The 17,246-nt window shown below is 42.6% G+C and overlaps 1 protein-coding gene across 3 annotated transcripts in view; it reads right to left on the bottom strand.

Moving 5' to 3' along the window:
* Nucleotides 1-54: 54 nt before the first annotated feature.
* Nucleotides 55-17,246, bottom strand: part of LOC311263080 (serine/threonine-protein kinase Nek5) — a 30,143-nt gene continuing 12,951 nt past the window's right edge. The window contains exons 10-25 of one of the 3 annotated variants that reach the window (XM_084362946.1): nt 15,411-15,497; nt 13,740-13,806; nt 13,419-13,522; nt 10,320-10,381; nt 10,075-10,233; nt 9,064-9,142; nt 8,514-8,612; nt 4,969-5,049; nt 4,111-4,194; nt 3,963-4,031; nt 3,710-3,826; nt 2,942-3,116; nt 1,585-1,707; nt 1,395-1,497; nt 586-803; nt 55-456 (exon numbers count right to left, since the gene is read on the bottom strand). In XM_084362946.1, coding sequence (XP_084219072.1) covers nt 410-456; nt 586-803; nt 1,395-1,497; nt 1,585-1,707; nt 2,942-3,116; nt 3,710-3,826; nt 3,963-4,031; nt 4,111-4,194; nt 4,969-5,049; nt 8,514-8,612; nt 9,064-9,142; nt 10,075-10,233; nt 10,320-10,381; nt 13,419-13,522; nt 13,740-13,806; nt 15,411-15,497 — 1,674 coding nt within the window. In that variant the 3' untranslated portion in view covers nt 55-409. Of the gene's footprint in view, nt 804-1,394; nt 1,498-1,584; nt 1,708-1,934; nt 2,280-2,941; nt 3,117-3,709; nt 3,827-3,962; nt 4,032-4,110; nt 4,195-4,968; nt 5,050-8,513; nt 8,613-9,063; nt 9,143-10,074; nt 10,234-10,319; nt 10,382-13,418; nt 13,523-13,739; nt 13,807-15,410; nt 15,498-17,246 lie in introns of those variants that run through there. The other 2 variants (XM_084362945.1, XM_084362947.1) reach the window with 2 other exon arrangements.

The raw sequence follows: 17,246 nt of genomic DNA on the forward strand, positions 1-17,246 counted from the left end.
TGTGTTTCACCTCCTGTGTGTGATGAGGTCCAGGCATGGAGATGTGATCATGTGTGAAATTTTAAAGAATCTTTATTTTGAAAGAGACATTATTAATATTTAAGTCTGTTAATGTAGAGAAACTCAACAATACTGCAATAAATACAATCATCAAACATGTGGACTGTTCTGACAGGAAACAAACACTGACGACCTCCATTCAACAATCTGTGAGGGAACAATTATAATCAGCTGCACTGAAGCTCATGTTTCAGGAAATGATAAAGGATATTCTGTATTTTTCTTATTGTCATTAAATCTCATGAAAAGACCAGAAGAACAAGAATCCACCGTCTGTGTGCTGCGTGTTGATGAAGGTTCTGCTCATGACTCAGATGATCCACAGGACCTTTAATTTAAGAACTGCTGACTACAGAAGTTTCTCTCGTTTCTTCTTTTGCACAAAGGAAACTCCATCTGTTGATATGCTGTTAGAGAATTACTGTCGGTGTAGATCGATTGTATTCAGGTTAACGAAGGAGCTCAGAGACAGTTATTCTGCTGGATGTTTGTGAGTCTGTGTATTTCCAGTCGTGTTATCTTCACCTTCTTCAGAGGAAATGAGTCCAGTCGCTCCAGCAGTGGTGTCCGAGTCCTTGACCTCTGTCTGGACCTGTTGACAGTCTGCAGCACTTGCTGAACCTCCGCCCTCCTCCTCCACCTCCTCCACCCTCTCCTCTGAGCTGCTGTCCTCCAGGACAAACAGGTTCTTCATGGAGTCTGCCACCGCTTCTCTCAGCTCGTCCTCCGACTCCTCAAAGTTCCTGATGACAAACAGGAAGCTCACATCATCTGGTGTAGTAGTGTTGTCCAAAGGTCTCACTGAACAGTCAGTCAGCTGTGTATTTGATCCACATCTTATGGAAAGTGATCGTATGTCATGTACGACTGCTTTGGTGGTTTTATGAAGTCTTCAGGAAGAAGAAGCACAAAGACTGTTGACAGTGGACTCTGACCTGACTTCTATGCAGGAGATGGAGTTCGTGTTGTTGTTTATACTTTTAAGGTATTAAAAAGAATATTTCCAGTTTTCAGTCACAGTTCAGTTTGGTTTAGGTAATAAAACGACCTGGTTAAGTTGAGTAAAATACAATAGTTTGTATTAAAATCATCAGTCAATGATTTCACACAGGACACGAACAGTGATGATCATAAAAGATAAAAACAAAGATCTCTATTTAAAGTTCATTCCTTTCCCAGAAGTGTTCATTAATAGACCTCTTCTTGATTGATCACTTTGAACAGTATATTGATATTAACGGGAGGACGAGGGGAATATATCTCATTATCATATCAAGCTAATTTTATCCCAACACATGAGAAGGTTCAGAGAGCAGGACCAAGTGTTGACTCACGTGTCGTCATCGTCAGACCTCGGCTGACGCTTTTCATCCATCTCCACATCAGAGTCCTCCTCCTCCTCCTCCTCCTCCTCCTCCTCCTCCTCTGGCTGTAAATCTGAGAGTGAGGACAGGTCAGTGTGTCAGATGTTTCCAGAGGTTTGATTATTGAACTGAACAGCTCATCTCGTTCATTCAACACTACCTGTAGTCAGTCTGTGTTCACCTGCGGAGTCCACAGTTGAGGTGAGTTCAGCCTGATTGAGAGCGTTCAGCAGAGTGTTGGGAGGACCGTGGACCCACCGCCTGTGAGCTGCTGCCTCCTCACCTGAGGGGGGCGGAGTCAGGAGACATACATACATACAGTACAGGTGATAACAAGAACACCACCTGGACAGAAGGTCAACTATAAGTTATTGATCTGAAATGAAACAAAGTTTAACTGAAGATGTGAAGTGATCCTCTAAAGAGCAGACATCTCACTCTGTTGGGTCTATTGAAACTACAGAAACAGTGGAGCTGCTCTTACCTCATGAACAAGCTAAGCCAAGTAACTCAAGGTCAAGGTCAAATTTATTTATATAGCACATTTAAAAACAACCAAAGTGCTTCACAGGTTCAGGAATTCACAGTACAAATAGATACTTCAAACAAGCAGGGAATACAAAAAAAAAGGTAAAGACAACAGTATGTGGAGGCAAGATGTCCATGTCTAACTAGAGTTAAAAGCCAGTGAGAAGAAGTAGGTTTTTAACAATGTCTCCAACGTTTCCGTGGTCCGAGCAGTTTTAATTTGCGGAGGCAAAGGAGCAACCACTGAAGACGCTCGGTCGCCTTTACTCTTCAGTTTGGCTCTTGGGACGTTGAGAGCCATCAGAGAGGACGACCTCAGAGCTTTAGCTGGAGAGTAAATGTTGACAAGTTCACATAGATATGGAGGTGCCAAGCCATTTAAAACCTTACAAACAAACAATAAAACCTTTAAATCAATTCTGAAGTGGACAGGAAGCCAGTGGAGAGAAGCTCAAACTGGAGTGATGTGCTCATACTTTCTGGTCTTAGTTAAAAGCCGAGCAGCAGCATTTTGGACCAGCTGAAGTCTATTAAGACACGACTGATTCAGACCCACATACAAAGAGTTCGGTAATCAAGTCGAGACGTTACAAATGCGTGTATGACTGTTTCAAAGTCTTTAAGAGACAGATACGGCTTAACTCTGGCTAATAGTCTGAGTTGGAAAAAGTTGGTTTTGACAACAGAACTAATTTGCTTGTCAAGCTTGAAATCACTGTCAATAATCAAAGACAACAACTTCTGTTTTGTTTTCATTAAGACAGAGGAAGTTCAGATCCAGCCGGGTTTTTAAATCACTCAAGCAGTTAAGCAAGGGCTGCAGGAGTCTGAAGCATTAGGTTGAAACGGCAAGTACATTTGTACATCATCCGCAAAACAATGAAAGGAGATGTGTTTCTTAAAGATGGAACCCAAGGGCAGCACATAAAGAATACATTAATGACTGGTGAGGAGATCAGATGATGTGATCCTGTTCAGCTGTACTCCACCTTGTTCAGCCTCCATCGCCGTGTTGTAGAAGGAGTTGACATCCATTTTGGCGAGTGCATCCATCAGTGTCTGGGGAGTCCTCTGGCTCCACCCCCTCCGCAACTCTGACCAATCCCTGAGCTTCAACTCCTCCCCCTCCTGGAAGCTCAGAGCCTGGTTCAGAGGATCCACATCCTGTTTGAGGAGTCAGGGACAGAATGAGAAGAAGGAGAAGAAGAAGAAGAAGAAGAAGACGCAGAAGAAGACACAGAAGAGGAAGAAGAAGAAGAACCAGAAGCAGAAGAAGAAGACTGAAGAAGAAGAAGATGCAGAAGAAGAAGAAGAAGACTGAAGAAGAACAAGAAGACTGAAGAAGAAGAAGAAGAAGACTGAAGAAGAAGAAGATGCAGAAGAAGAAGAAGAACAAGAAGACTGAAGAAGAAGAAGAAGACTGAAGAAGAAGAAGATGCAGAAGAAGAAGAAGAAGAAGAAGAAGACTGAAGAAGAACAAGAAGACTGAAGAAGAAGAAGATGCAGAAGAAGAAGAAGAAGACTGAAGAAGAACAAGAAGACTGAAGAAGAAGATGCAGAAGAAGAAGAAGAAGAAGAAGACTGAAGAAGAACAAGAAGACTGAAGAAGAAGAAGAAGAAGAAGACTGAAGAAGAAGAAGAAGAAGAAGACTGAAGAAGAAGAAGATGCAGAAGAAGAAGAAGACTGAAGAAGAACAAGAAGACTGAAGAAGAAGATGCAGAAGAAGAAGAAGAAGCAGAAGACAGGAATCACTTACCTCCTCCTCCTTTGGTCTTCCATCCTCCTGCTCCTCCTCTCTTCTCTCCTCTTCCTCCTCCTCTGTGTTGTCTTTCATCCCTCCATCATCTAACCGGATCTCAAACATGATTCCCTTCTGCAGGAATGACAAACAACAGAAATCATCTGTCGCAGAGAAACTTCAGTGGACTGAAAACTCTCTGCTGTGTTTCATTAAAGCTCTGACTGGTGTGTTTGATTGTCACACAGGTGTACCTGTCCTCTGATCTCACCTGCTCCCTGTGTTTTCTCTGCAGCTCTCTCCTCTGATCTCTGATCTGCTTCAGAGCTGCTTCAACATCCTGCAGCAGAGACAGGAGATGTTATTGATCTGATCAGCTTTTCATCTAACACAGGAACTGATTTCCTGCCAGTGTTTACCTGTACAGGTGTGTCTCTCTGCTGCTCCTCAGGCTCTCTGGTTTTCTCCACCACAAAGGTTCCTCGTTTGTTCTGCGGCTCGGCCTGAAACATGATAGAAAGAAAATATATAAACAGCATGATTGACAGTCTGACTGATCAGGTCCAGACTGGAATAACTTCATACAGTGCCTGTTGTTGTCAGTGCTGACAGGAGCGTGATATGAGTCCAACCTGTCGATCGTATTCATCTTTAAACTTCACAGTGATAATCATCCAGCAGGAAGTGACTGTTGTTCCTGTGATGTCACGGTGACAACCTCATTCTGGCCCTGTGCTCATTTTATTAGTGGGCTGATTAGTCTATAAAACTACTCTAATTTCATTATAAAGTTTAAAATGAAAATCAAACTGACAAACTACTTCTGAGATTAAATAGGAGCACTGTTTGTTTGCTGTATTTTGTTGTACACAGAATTTAAAGTGTTCAGAATCAGCTTTACTGGCCAAGTATGTGAACACAAACAAGGAGTTTGACTCTGGTTAAATTCAACGGCAACTGGATGTTTCTTAAAGACGTTTCACCTCTCGTCCTCTTCAAGGACCTGAAACAAGTCCAGCTGCCTACGATACAGTTACTGTGACCTGGACCACTGAGAACCTTCAGTATTTTTTGTGTAAACTAATAAACAAAGCGGAGGAATTTCTTTTAGCACTTGACAGTTTTCCAACATGGCCCTTCTACATACGTTGTTGAACAGCATGCAGTAGATGACAGGATGAAGGAGATGTCTTCTACGATCAGACATTAACACTCAGCCGGTGTGATGAGACGTCTCTGTCTGCTGCAGTCTCAGGTGTAACACAGGTCCTACTTACCTGAGCTTCAGCTCTCAGCTTCATCTGTCTCATCTCCTCATGATACTGATGTCTGATCACATCCAGCTGACGGAGGTACTCCTGTATACATATGTACACACACACACACACACACACACGTACTTAAAGGTGTAGTTGGTAATGTTGGAGAGCTAGCAAGATTTGAAAGTGGCACCTCGTCTAAGCTCCGCCCCCTTCTCCCCCTCCCGTCAGTGCTCCGTCCAAAGCCCCGCCCCCATCAGACAGTCCGTCAGCAGGGCAGAGGAGAGCCGTTAGCATCGGGCTAATACAAGCTACACAAGTAGCTAAGTTGGCTAACGTTACATATTTCATGAAAATAACAAATCCCCCCGAAGCAAAACAAATAATTACCTGTCCAACAGGAAGACAGCAGCCTCTGCATCACTGCTGGAGCTACTGTAGCTGCATGTCCTCTGCCACTGTTCTCTCCTGCTAACTGTGCTAACTCTTCTTCTGCTGCTGTTTTATGGCTGTTGGCAAACAGCTGTTAGGTGCATTACCGCCACCTTCTTTTTGTTTTATTGATTTTCTGGAATTTTTTACCCCACAAGAATACAGCACATGTACATGTTATTTCAATTTACACAGTCATCTCCAAAACATAGGGTGCGTAGTTCTTCAGTTACATTGACCCATTGAGTTCACCCTTTCCTTCTTATCCCACCCCTTCCACCCACACACCTAACGTCCCCCCACCCCCTCACTCACCCATAGGGTTACAGGTTACAGAACACACTTAAGGAATTGGACCTTGGATAAGCAACCAACTGAAAACTAAGGAAAGAAAAGAAAAGGGGAAAAAAGGATAGAATAAAGTAAATAAATACATACAAACATGAAATAATGGGAGAGGGTGCATTCCACCAATGCAAAGGGTTGTGTATGTGTTCGAGCCTACTCACTATCAAGGGGTTCTTGTAATGAGTCATAATAATCAAGAAAGGGCCTCCATACCTTGAGAAATGATTGGGAAGACCCTTTAAGTGTGTTCTTGATTTTTTCTAACTTTAAGAAATACATGACATCTTTGACCCAGTGAGAAAAGGATGGAGGTGTGTGTTGCTTCCATTTGAAAAGGATTAAGCGTCTCGCAAGGAGTGTAGTGAAAGCTATGACAACATGAGCTTTAGTCGGTAGGACAGCTCGAGATTCCTCAGGTGTTACACCAAAGAGGGCACAGATCGGGTCGGGATCTAATCGGGTTCCAAACATCTCACTGAAAGCTTTAAAAGTATTCTTCCAAACGGCAGAAAGATTCGGACATAGCCAGAACATGTGCATTAAGTCTGCAGGTTGGCCTCTACATCGGGGGCATAGTGGGTCAAGATTTGGGTAAATCTTTGCCAACCTAGCCTTAGTAAAGTGAGCCCTGTGTACGACTTTCAGTTGGATTAGGCCGTGTTCAGCCGACATAGATGACGTATGTATCAGATCTAAGACGGAGTTCCACTGATCATCTCTGAAAACTGTTCCAGGGTCAGAATCCCAGGCCTTCCTTAAGTTTTCAGTGGAGTGTGGGTCAGTTTTCTGAATGAGGTCATAGGTCTGGGCAATCAGTCCTCTACTGTCTGATTTCAATTCTAGAATACAGTCTGTATGTGATTTTGTGGGCTTATCTGGAAATGAGTGGAACGTCTTTTGTACGAAACTTCTAACCTGTAAGTAAAGGAAGAAATGGTTTTTAGGTAGATTGTAGGCTTGGGATAGTTGTGAGAAAGACGCAAATGTGTCTTCTATGTACAAGTTACAAATTGATTTGATCCCTTTATCAAACCATTGGATGAATGTGGGGTCTGTACAGGAGGGAGTAACATGTGATTCAACTTAATAGGGGAGAGGATAGAAGGACCTCGTATTCCAAAATGTTTTCTAAATTGAGCCCAAATTCTTATAGAATGGTTAACTATTGTATTTGAAGACAAATTATTACAAACAAGGGGCAAGGCTGCACAAATCACTGAGCATAGGTGATATCGGCATGATGAGAGTTCTAATTGCACCCAGTTTGCCCTCCCTGTGATTGGTTTATCTTCAAACCAGTGGGTTATTTTTTGAAAGTTGCATGCCCAATAATAAAAGAGGAAATTTGGCAGGGCCAGCCCTCCTGAGTGTTTTGGTCTTTGGAGGTGGATCTTGCTGATACTGGGCTTATTCCCCCATATGAAAGAAATAATGATTTTATCAAGTGTTTTAAAGAAAGATTTTTTAATCGAAATTTGGGATGTTTTGGAAGAGATATAGAAATTTAGGCAATACTATCATTTTGATAAGGTTAACACGTCCAGCTACTGATAATGGTAAAGAGGCCCACCTATTCATGTCCTGTTTACATCTGTTAAGGAGAGCAGTGAAATGCTTTGTAAAGGTAGTAGACAAAGTGCGGGTAATCTCAATTCCCAAGTATTTAAAGCCATTTTGGATACTTTTAAAGGGGGGAGGGTTAGAAAGAGGTGCATCTGTTTCAGCTTTTAAGGAGAACATTTCACTCTTTTGCAAATTCAACTTGTATCCTGAAATTTTCCCAAATTGTTTCAGAATGTCTAGAATGGAGGGAAGTGATGAGGCTGGTTCAGAGACGTATAGAAGTAAGTCATCTGCATATAAAGAGACTTTAAGCTCTAGGCCATCCCGCTGTATACCTTTAAAATCCTAGCAGAGTCGCAGTGCTATTGCTAGAAGTTCAATTGAAATTGCAAACAGGAGGGGGGACAGAGGACACCCCTGTCTTGTCCCCCTTCCAAGGGGAAAATAAGCAGACTGGGTATTATTAGAAATTACTGATGCCAGGGGGGAGGAGTAAAGCAATATGACCCAAGCGACAAACTCTTCTTTAAAGCCAAATTTGCGAAGGGTGAAAAATAAGTGGTTCCACTCGACCCAGTCAAAAGCCTTTTCGGCGTTGAGTGAAATTATTACCTCAGGATATTTTGACCGAGCCGAGTGGATTACGTTAAATAGTTTTCTCAAATTCGAATAAGAGTGTTGGCCCTGGATAAATCCTGTTTGATCGGGCGAGACAATATCAGGAATTGCACTCTCCAGGCGCCTAGCTAAGACCTTAGATAATATTTTAAAGTTGACATTTAGCAAAGAGATTGGTCGATATGATGAACATAAAAGCGGATCTTTTACCGCCACCTTCTGACCTGGAGTGGATCTCCTGCTAACTCCATATGCAGCGTGCTGAATATCTCCGGCAACGGTGACACGTGATGAGTGCGCGCAGGGAGGAGGGGGGACAGAGGGGGGTGCAGGCAGGACGAGACATGAAGGCATCTGATTGGTTCTTTCAACTCGGACCGAGAGGCAGGGATTGGTCAGTCTTTACAGGCCTGCAGCTGCCACAGGGGTCTGATTTATTTCAGTCCTTCTTCTGAACACATTATGTTGGACTACTCTCAGGGTGGGAAGACCATTTCACCCAGTATAACAAAAAGTGTTTCTGAACAGGATTACCAACTATACCTTTAAGCACAGTACTTGAGTAAATGTACTCAGTTACATTCCCCCCTGGTGTCTCCTACCTGCTGTCCGTCCTGTCTCCTGTCCTTAAGTGTGTGTTGGTATTCAGGCTGTCCCACTTCCTGTTTCCTGTTGCGTTCAGCTGTACACGGACGCAGACCCTGATGGTCAGAGAGGAAGGGTCAGAGGTCAGAGGTTATAGGGTCAGTAGAGCTCGGCATGCTGGGAAAATACCATCAACACTCACACTGAAAGAACGTGTCAGTGTAATCGACACAGTGACTTTATATTTGTCCTAATGAGCTGATGTTGAACTCAACCTTCACAGGTTCATGTCCTCCCTCCATCTGCTCCTGAACAGTTTGTATTGTTGCTCTGAATGAACTGACGCTGATCGTCCGGTTGTTCTTTCATGTTCCTGCATTAAAAACCTGCTTTAATCTCCAACAACACAAAGTGTTTATATCTATTCTTTTTAATCCAGAGGGAGCGATTTATGCTTCAAACACATCTGTGACAAGTTTGATGAAGTGTGTAGAGTTACTGTGTCCCCTCAGGGTTTGAGTCATCATGTAATAATAATATTAATAATAATGAAAAGCTTCATCCTACCAGCTGTTTCTCTGCTCTCAGTTTGTACTGGTTGGCCTCATGTCTCCTCTGCAGGTATTCATTACGAGCTGCAGCCACACTGACACACACACACACACACACACACACACACACACCATTATGATCACACATCACAGATTAATCATGTTGAAAACACCAGATTAGTTTCAAAAACAAGCTAAAAGAATCATTTTGAAAATACATTTATTCACTCTCTTCCTGGATGTTTGATCAGAGAATCACTATCACTCTCATGTCTGCACGATCAATATGAAGCTACAGCCAGCGGACAGTTAGCTTAGCATTAGCAAACAGTCTCAACAACTAGCCTGGCTTGGTCAAGGTGAAACAAATTCCATCATAACTTCTTCATAAAACCTCAACTTAACAACTGCACAGATTAAACAAACAGGCTTTTTAACTGGGTCGAGCTAGCTGTCTCCACTGTTTCCAGTCTTTATGCTAAGCTAAGCTTACCGTCTCCTGGCTCCAGCTCCATATTTAACAGACAGATGTGTTACAGATCTTCTCATCTCGGTCTCATCAAGAAAACAAATCATCACATTTTTGAACTGTTCCTTTAAACCAACATGAACATGTGGAGCTGCTGTCAGCTGAACATGGTGGCTGATGGGTAACTAGTCTGCTGGGGAGGTACGGTGGTATCCTGGTGTGTGGGGAGCTGAAGTGTTCAGTCAATAATGAATAAATTAATCAGCAATACTCTATCAATTAATCATCAGATTCTCACATGCGAAAGTTTCATCACTTTTTCTTCTTCTTGTTAAATTCATTGAGGCACATTTGTTTAAATCATGTTTTATCAAAAGTTTCTCAGTTGTGATGATTTTCAATGTTTCTGTCTCGTGATTATAAACTGAATATTTGTAAGTTTTGACCTGCTGGTCAGACATGAAGACGTTACTTTGGGTTCTGGGAAATTCTGATTTTCTGACAATTTACAGACAAAACAGTCACTAAATCAATCGCCCTGAGTGTGAGGTCACTCACAGCTGGTGTGGTTCCACAGCAGGCTCTTCACACAGCTCCTGAGGAGCAGGAGGAGCAGGAGGAGGAGGATGAAGGACGTCCTCCTTGTTCCTCCTCTGAAAGGCGTCCAGCTGGGCGTAGTAGTGCTGGTAATGACTGACGGGCTGCTCACCATCAAACCTGCAGCAGTAACAGAGTCATCACACCATCACTGATGATCACTGATGAACATTCACACTCACAGGTGAGGATCCAGTCTGACTCACCTGTGGTTCTTCTGACCTGTGACGTCTCTGTCCGCAGCTCGTCCTGCTCTCTGATGGACAGGCTGACATCACACATTCATATAATATCAGTACAACACAAACATAACAGGTCCAGATGTGCAGTAAGAGACAGCTGTATGAACCCTGTATATCATTCAACACATTGGACAGCAGAGTAAATGTACTTAGTTACTTTCCACCTGCACACTGTACAGTACTTTGACTAGTTTTATTACATTTCAGGTGGATTCATGAAGGCAAACAGCAGCAGATATAAATCAACACAGTCAATCAGAGGGTGTTAAACCCTGACTCTGTTCACACTGTGTATATAGAGTATGGTACCGGTGCTGTTTGTCTGATATTACTGGATCATTACACACAGAAATCAGAATGTCTCTCAGTTCATGTTAATGTAGCCCTGTGTAGTGTTAATGTAGCTCTGTGTAGTATTACTGTAGTTCTGTGTAGTGTTAATGTAGTTCTGTGTAGTATTACTGTAGCTCTGTGTAGTGTTAATGTAGCTCTGTGTAGTATTACTGTAGTTCAGTGTAGTATTAATGTAGCTCTGGGTAGTATTAATGTAGCTCTGTGTAGTATTACTGTAGCTCTGTGTAGTGTTAATGTAGTTCTGTGTAGTATTACTGTAGTTCTGTGTAGTATTACTGTAGTTCTGTGTAGTATTAATGTAGCTCTGTGTAGTATTAATGTAGTTCTGTGTAGTATTACTGTAGTAGGCTGTAACAGGATGTCATGTAGTACATGTCATGTAGTGTGTTGCAGATGTTGTAGTGTGTGTTGCAGATGTTGTGTGTGTGTTGCAGATGTTGTGTGTGTGTTGCAGATGTTGTGTGTGTGTTGCAGATGTTGTAGTGTGTGTTGCAGATGTTGTTGTGTGTGTTGCAGATGTTGTGTGTGTGTGTTGCAGATGTTGTAGTGTGTGTTGCAGATGTTGTAGTTTAAGGATGTCATGTTGTGTGTGTTGCAGATGTTGTAGTGTGTGTTGCAGATGTTGTTGTGTGTGTTGCAGATGTTGTAGTTTAAGGCTGTCATGTTGTGTGTGTTGCAGATGTTGTATTGTGTGTTGCAGATGTTGTTGTGTGTGTTGCAGATGTTGTGTGTGTGTTGCAGATGTTGTAGTTTAAGGCTGTCATGTTGTGTGTGTTGCAGATGTTGTAGTTTAAGGCTGTCATGTTGTGTGTGTTGCAGATGTTGTAGTGTGTGTTGCAGATGTTGTAGTGTGTGTTGCAGATGTTGTAGTTTAAGGCTGTCATGTTGTGTGTGTTGCAGATGTTGTAGTGTGTGTTGCAGATGTTGTGTGTGTTGCAGATGTTGTAGTGTGTTGCAGATGTTGTAGTTTAAGGATGTCATGTTGTGTGTGTTGCAGATGTTGTGTGTTGCAGATGTTGTAGTTTAAGGCTGTCATGTTGTGTGTGTTGCAGATGTTGTAGTTTAAGGCTGTCATGTTGTGTGTGTTGCAGATGTTGTAGTGTGTTGCAGATGTTGTAGTGTGTGTTGCAGATGTTGTAGTTTAAGGATGTCATGTTGTGTGTGTTGCAGATGTTGTAGTGTGTGTTGCAGATGTTGTAGTTTAAGGATGTCATGTTGTGTGTGTTGCAGATGTTGTAGTGTGTGTTGCAGATGTTGTGTGTGTGTGTTGCAGATGTTGTAGTGTGTGTTGCAGGTGTTGTGTGTGTTGCAGATGTTGTAGTTTAAGGATGTCATGTTGTGTGTGTTGCAGATGTTGTAGTGTGTGTTGCAGATGTTGTAGTGTGTGTTGCAGATGTTGTGTGTTGCAGATGTTGTAGTTTAAGGATGTCATGTTGTGTGTGTTGCAGATGTTGTAGTGTGTGTTGCAGATGTTGTGTGTGTTGCAGATGTTGTAGTGTGTGTTGCAGATGTTGTAGTGTGTGTTGCAGATGTTGTGTGTGTTGCAGATGTTGTAGTGTGTGTTGCAGATGTTGTGTGTGTTGCAGATGTTGTAGTGTGTGTTGCAGATGTTGTGTGTGTTGCAGATGTTGTAGTTTAAGGCTGTCATGTTGTGTGTGTTGCAGATGTTGTAGTGTGTGTTGCAGATGTTGTGTGTGTTGCAGATGTTGTGTGTTGCAGATGTTGTAGTTTAAGGCTGTCATGTTGTGTGTGTTGCAGATGTTGTGTGTTGCAGATGTTGTAGTTTAAGGCTGTCATGTTGTGTGTGTTGCAGATGTTGTAGTGTGTGTTGCAGATGTTGTGTGTGTTGCAGATGTTGTAGTTTAAGGCTGTCATGTTGTGTGTGTTGCAGATGTTGTAGTTTAAGGATGTCATGTTGTGTGTGTTGCAGATGTTGTGTGTGTTGCAGATGTTGTAGTTTAAGGCTGTCATGTTGTGTGTGTTGCAGATGTTGTAGTGTGTGTTGCAGATGTTGTAGTGTGTGTTGCAGATGTTGTGTGTGTTGCAGATGTTGTGTGTTGCAGATGTTGTAGTTTAAGGCTGTCATGTTGTGTGTGTTGCAGATGTTGTAGTGTGTGTTGCAGATGTTGTGTGTGTTGCAGATGTTGTGTGTTGCAGATGTTGTAGTTTAAGGCTGTCATGTTGTGTGTGTTGCAGATGTTGTAGTGTGTGTTGCAGATGTTGTAGTGTGTGTTGCAGATGTTGTGTGTGTTGCAGATGTTGTAGTTTAAGGATGTCATGTTGTGTGTGTTGCAGATGTTGTAGTGTGTGTTGCAGATGTTGTAGTGTGTGTTGCAGATGTTGTGTGTGTTGCAGATGTTGTGTGTTGCAGATGTTGTAGTTTAAGGCTGTCATGTTGTGTGTGTTGCAGATGTTGTAGTGTGTGTTGCAGATGTTGTGTGTGTTGCAGATGTTGTAGTTTAAGGATGTCATGTTGTGTGTGTTGCAGATGTTGTAGTGTGTGTTGCAGACTCGACGATGTCATCTTGTTATAGTCATATTAGTTCCTGAGCTCAGTTCACACATTCATTTACATTTTCTGACAGCTGATACTTTTCTGTCTCTGGATGGAGGTTTTTCAATGATTCTTCCAGAAACTCCACGACTTGAATGGAGAGAGTTCTGTGTTCTGGGTGAGCTGGTATGAAATGATTTTATTGTCATTAATACTTTATACTGGGCCGGTGTGTAGAGTCTGAGTGGGACCCTCCAGTCTGGTTTAGCAGCCGGTCTCCTCACAGCAGCCTCTGGTCTCTCTGCAGGTCTGGACTTCTCTGTAACAGGACAGTCTCAGGTCAGAACAACAACATGTGACGTGATCACAATCAGTCCAATCAGGTCCAATTCAGCTCATCTCCGTGCAGATGAAGCCATACGATCGAGGAGAGTCGAGTTTCTGAACAGACACGCTGACAGTAGACGACCACCAGGAGGCGCCACAGTCCTCAACAAACACACAGCTGTGGTTTCCTGTCACATGTTCAGTGTTACCTGCTGCTCTTTGTTTAACTGTTGCTCTGTTTCTGTGAAGCAGCGTGTGGTCCAACTGCTGCACCACCTGCACACACACACACACACACACACACACACACACACAGGAGCACACACACACAGGAGCACACACACACACACACACACACACACACACATACACACACAGGAGCACACACACACACACACACACACACACATACATACACACACTCATACACACACAGGAGCAAACACACACACAGGAGCACACACACACACACACACACACACACACACACACATACACACACATACACACACACACAGGAGCACACACACACACACACACACAGGAGCACACACACACATACACACACATACACACACACACAGGAGCACACACACACACACACACACACACAGGAGCACACACACACACACACACACACACACACAGGAGCACACACACACACACACACATACACACACACACACATACACACACACACATACACACACACACATACACACACAGGAGCACACACACACACACACACACACACACATACACACACACACACACACACACAGGAGCACACACACATACACACACAGGAGCACACACACACACACACACATATACATACACACACTCATACACACACAGGAGCAAACACACACACAGGAGCACACACACACACACACACACACACACACACACACACACAGAGGAAACAAACATATCAATACTTCTATATATCTGATCAATTATAGTGAATACTCTGCATCAACTGTATTCAGTCTGAACATCTTATACAGTGAACTTTACATGATCATGCAGTAGTGTTCATGGAGTATTGATCATGTAGTAGTGTTCATGGAGTATTGATCATGTAGTAGTGTTCGTGGAGTATTGATCATGCAGTAGTGTTCATGGAGTATTGATCATGTAGTAGTGTTCATGGAGTATTGATCATGTAGTAGTGTTCATGGAGTATTGATCATGTAGTAGTGTTCGTGGAGTATTGATCATGCAGTAGTGTTCATGGAGTATTGATCATGCAGTAGTGTTCATGGAGTATTGATCATGCAGTAGTGTTCATGGAGTATTGATCATGTAGTAGTGTTCGTGGAGTATTGATCATGCAGTAGTGTTCATGGAGTATTGATCATGCAGTAGTGTTCATGGAGTATTGATCATGTAGTAGTGTTCGTGGAGTATTGATCATGTAGTAGTGTTCGTGGAGTATTGATCATGTAGTAGTGTTCGTGGAGTATTGATCATGTAGTAGTGTTCGTGGAGTATTGATCATGTAGTAGTGTTCGTGGAGTATTGATCATGCAGTAGTGTTCGTGGAGTATTGATCATGCAGTAGTGTTCGTGGAGTATTGATCATGCAGTAGTGTTCGTGGAGTATTGATCATGCAGTAGTGTTCGTGGAGTATTGATCATGCAGTAGTGTTCGTGGAGTATTGATCATGCAGTAGTGTTCGTGGAGTATTGATCATGCAGTAGTGTTCGTGGAGTATTGATCATGCAGTAGTGTTCGTGGAGTATTGATCATGTAGTAGTGTTCGTGGAGTATTGATCATGCAGTAGTGTTCATGAAGTATTGATCATGTAGTAGTGTTCATGGAGTATTGATCTGGGACACACTGATTGTTGAGAGAACCAATCAGAGGTCTCACCTGTGTGTCCAGGTGTTTCCTGATGTGTTTCTCCAGCACAGGACGTCTGAGGACGGAGCTGACTGACGGACGGTCCCGAGGGTTCACCTGGAAGACAGAGTGTGTCTTTGTGTGTAAATTACAATAATTAATTAAAAATTAACTAGTAATTTTAGCTGTACAACTGTAGTGAAGTACAAAGTAAAGGTAAACTCTTTTAAATCGTTGTTTATATGTTGTGTAAGGCGACCTTGAGTGCCCTGAAAGGCGCCTTAAATAAAATGTATTATTATTATTATTTTATTAAACTTAATTAATATGTATGAAGTTCAAGTCTTTTGATTCTGAGAACACACTTTGTGTTGTACCTGAAGTATTGAACAGCCCTGAGCAGAATTATTTACAGATAATTATCAAATGATTCAAGACACTGATAATAATTTCACCAATAACAGACTCATCCAGGTCCGTCCACTGTGACCGACCTGCTGCACATCATGACACTACAAACAATATCAGATCATAACTATATTACATGTGACAGTGTGGTGGTGACAGACTCTGACTGTCTCTACAGTCAGAGGAGGAGAAACGTTACACTCAGAGTTCAGTATTATGTCGTTCACCTGAGATCAAAGATCTGCCAACATCTTCAAGTTCAATCAGCAACTCATTATCTCCAGTGTGTTATCTCCAGTGTGTTATCAGCAGTGTGTGTTATCAGCAGTGTGTTATCAGCAGTGTGTTATCAGCAGCGTGTGTTATCAGCAGTGTGTTATCAGCAGTGTGTGTTATCAGCAGTGTGTTATCAGCAGTGTGTTATCAGCAGTGTGTGTTATCAGCAGTGTGTTATCAGCAGTGTGTGTTATCAGCAGTGTGTTATCTCCAGTGTGTTATCAGCAGTGTGTGTTATCAGCAGTGTGTGTTATCTCCAGTGTGTTATCAGCAGTGTGTGTTATCAGCAGTGTGTTATCAGCAGTGTGTGTTATCAGCAGTGTGTTATCTCCAGTGTGTTATCAGCAGTGTGTGTTATCAGCAGTGTGTGTTATCTCCAGTGTGTTATCAGCAGTGTGTTATCAGCAGTGTGTGTTATCAGCAGTGTGTTATCAGCAGTGTGTGTTATCTCCAGTGTGTTATCAGCAGTGTGTTATCAGCAGTGTGTGTTATCTCCAGTGTGTTATCAGCAGTGTGTTATCAGCAGTGTGTGTTATCAGCAGTGTGTGTTATCTCCAGTGTGTTATCAGCAGTGTGTTATCAGCAGTGTGTGTTATCAGCAGTGTGTTATCAGCAGTGTGTGTTATCTCCAGTGTGTTATCTCCAGTGTGTTATCAGCAGTGTGTGTTATCTCCAGTGTGTTATCAGCAGTGTGTGTTATCTCCAGTGTGTTATCAGCAGTGTGTTATCAGCAGTGTGTGTTATCAGCAGTGTGTTATCAGCAGTGTGTGTTATCTCCAGTGTGTGTTATCTCCAGTGTGTTATCAGCAGTGTGTTATCAGCAGTGTGTTATCAGCAGTGTGTGTTATCTCCAGTGTGTGTTATCTCCAGTGTGTTATCAGCAGTGTGTTATCAGCAGTGTGTGTTATCTCCAGTGTGTGTTATCTCCAGTGTGTTATCAGCAGTGTGTTATCAGCAGTGTGTTATCAGCAGTGTGTGTTATCTCCAGTATGTTATCAGCAGTGTGTTATCAGCAGTGTGTGTTATCTCCAGTGTGTTATCAGCAGTGTGTGTTATCAGCAGTGTGTTATCAGCAGTGTGTGTTATCAGCAGTGTGTTATCAGCAGTGTGTGTTATCAGCAGTGTGTTATCAGCAGTGTGTGTTATCAGCAGTGTGTGTTATCAGCAGTGTGTGATCTCCAG

The sequence above is a fragment of the Pagrus pagrus genome (genome assembly GCF_965226575.1).
Source record: "Pagrus pagrus genome assembly, chromosome: 9".
NCBI lineage: Eukaryota > Metazoa > Chordata > Actinopteri > Spariformes > Sparidae > Pagrus > Pagrus pagrus.